Source organism: Alosa alosa, chromosome 4 (genome assembly GCF_017589495.1).
Source record: "Alosa alosa isolate M-15738 ecotype Scorff River chromosome 4, AALO_Geno_1.1, whole genome shotgun sequence".
In the NCBI taxonomy this organism is placed as follows: domain Eukaryota; kingdom Metazoa; phylum Chordata; class Actinopteri; order Clupeiformes; family Clupeidae; genus Alosa; species Alosa alosa.
The window spans coordinates 25,004,002-25,006,501 of record NC_063192.1 but is presented as its reverse complement, the minus strand read 5'-3'; the positions used below and the strand labels follow the sequence as shown (position 1 = coordinate 25,006,501).

Sequence of the window (2,500 nt, the reverse complement as noted above, 5' to 3'; positions counted from 1 at the left end):
GTGTGTGTGTGTGTGGTGTGTGTGTGTGTGTGTGTGTGTGTGTGGTGTGTGACTGCGTGTGCGCTTGGGCGCGTGTGGTGCTTTGTCCGGTACTCACTATGCTCATTACATGCTCCTGGACTGGGCCCAGATCTTGAAGGGGTCGGGCTTCTTCTGGAGCGTGGCGTCGGGCGGCGGGTCGTGGGGTGGCAGACTGGGCAGCGGCTGGTTAGGAGGCGGGGGCACGGCCACCACGGCGTCTGGAGGCAGCGTGGGCATGCAGGGCACGGCTCGCAGCGGCGAGTCGGTGTGGACGCTGCGCTGGCTGCACACGCTGTGCTGCGAGCTGCCCTGGCTGTCCTTCCTCTCCAGCTGCTGTTGACGAGGGGACAGTTACTGTTACTATTCATTCCATGCCTTTATGCCCCTCTCACTCAATGTTCTCAATGTTCTCAATGTTCTCAATGTTCTTAATGTTCTCAATGTTCTCATTGTTCTCAATGTTCTCAATGTTCTCATTGTTCTTGTACAAACTGTTACACGGTTTTGTTTTGTGCTTTGGCAACACAGAACCTATGCTAATAAAGCAATTTCAATTGAATTGAATTGAGAGTGCATTGAATTGAGCAAAACAGATATATATAAGTATATATATATATATATATATATATATAGGGATGGATAAAGGGACAGGAGCATAGAAAGGGGCACATTGAGAAATAAAAATATATTAAGTTAAAGTCTATATATATATATATATATATTTTGTCTCTATATATATATATATATATATATATATATATATATATATAATCTGTTCCAAGGTTTAGTTGAACAAGTGACAGGCATGAGAACTGGAAACCAAGAACCAAAATAATAGAGATAGCCTAGCCGGAACATTTACATTTTAGTGGGAGGAAAGCAAAAAGGGACACAAAAACATGACAGAAGGAAGGAGAAAAAAGCAGGTGAGTAACCCAAGGAGGGATGGGAGGAGGAATGAAAAAGACTCAACCACTCAAAGGTCAAGTAATGTGTGTGGTGTGTGGGAATGTGATGTGTGGCCCAGTGTGTGTGTGTGTGTGTGTGTCTGTGTGTGTGTGTGTGTGTGTGTGTGTGTGTGTGTGTGTGTGTGTGTGTGTGTGTGTGTGTGTGTGTGTGTGTCTGTGTGGGTGTATAAAGGTCTCTCTCTTGTGTGTGTGTGTGTGTGTGTGTGTGTGTGTGTGTGTGTGTGTGTGTGTGTCTGTGTGGGTGTATAAAGGTCTCTCTGTGTGTGTGTGTGTGTGTGTGTGTGTGTGTGTGTGTTTGACTTGGTTTAATGACTCCCACACATATGAAACTCTCAAAAGCTCTTGTTCAGAGGTTGGCATTATGTTCTAAAAAGCCTGTGTAGACCAAAAGTCAGTCTTTTGGGACAAGATGGTCCACGTGCGTGGATGGACGCACACACACACCATCAACATCCACACACATCCACATACATGAACACATGATCACCACACGTAGGACACACACACACACACACACACACAGCAAACACACACACACACACACACACACACACACACACACACACACAAACACACACACACTGTTAAGGGTTTAGTCACTAGCTTCCTGTTCAGCTAGCAATATTCTGATTTCTATTCTGAATGTTTCTCCTCACCCCCATACAGCCTCAGGTTGGTATCACAACATTCAAACACACATGAATACACTCACACACACATAGATGAACACACCCACACACACACACACATACATGAACACACTCACACACACATAGATGAACACACCCGCACACACATACATGAATACACTCACACACACATAGATGAACACACCCACACACACACACACATACATGAACACACTCACACACACATAGATGAACACACCCACACACACATACATGAATACACTCACACACACATAGATGAACACACCCCCACACACACACACACACACACACACATGAACACACTCACACACACATAGATGAACACACCCACACACACACACACACACACACATGAACACACTACACACACATAGATGAACACACACACACACACACACACACACACACACACACACACACACACATGAACACATGAACACACACATAGATGAACACACCCACACACACATACATGAATACACTCACACACACATAGATGAACACACCCACACACACACACACACACACACACACACATGAACACACTCACACACACATAGATGAACACACCCACACACACACACATGAACACACTCACACACACATAGATGAACACACACACACACACACACACACACACACACACATGAACACACTCACAGACACATAGATGAACACACACACACATACATGAACACACTCACACACACACAGATGAACACACACACACTCATACACACATACATGAACACACTAACTCAGTGTGACATCATCGACCCCATGTGACCTTTCCCCCTGACTTAAGTCACATGATGTCCCTCAGCCATAGTTCCACTAGCT

The 2,500-nt window shown here is 45.1% G+C and overlaps 1 protein-coding gene across 1 annotated transcript in view; it reads right to left on the bottom strand.

Annotated features, from left to right (window-relative positions):
• The window catches only part of LOC125293320 (membrane-associated guanylate kinase, WW and PDZ domain-containing protein 1-like), a 122,679-nt gene that overhangs the window by 27,655 nt on the left and 92,524 nt on the right, over window positions 1-2,500 (bottom strand). Inside the window, 1 exon segment of the mRNA XM_048241186.1 lies at window positions 98-354. Within this exon segment, the coding sequence (XP_048097143.1) occupies window positions 98-354 (257 nt within the window).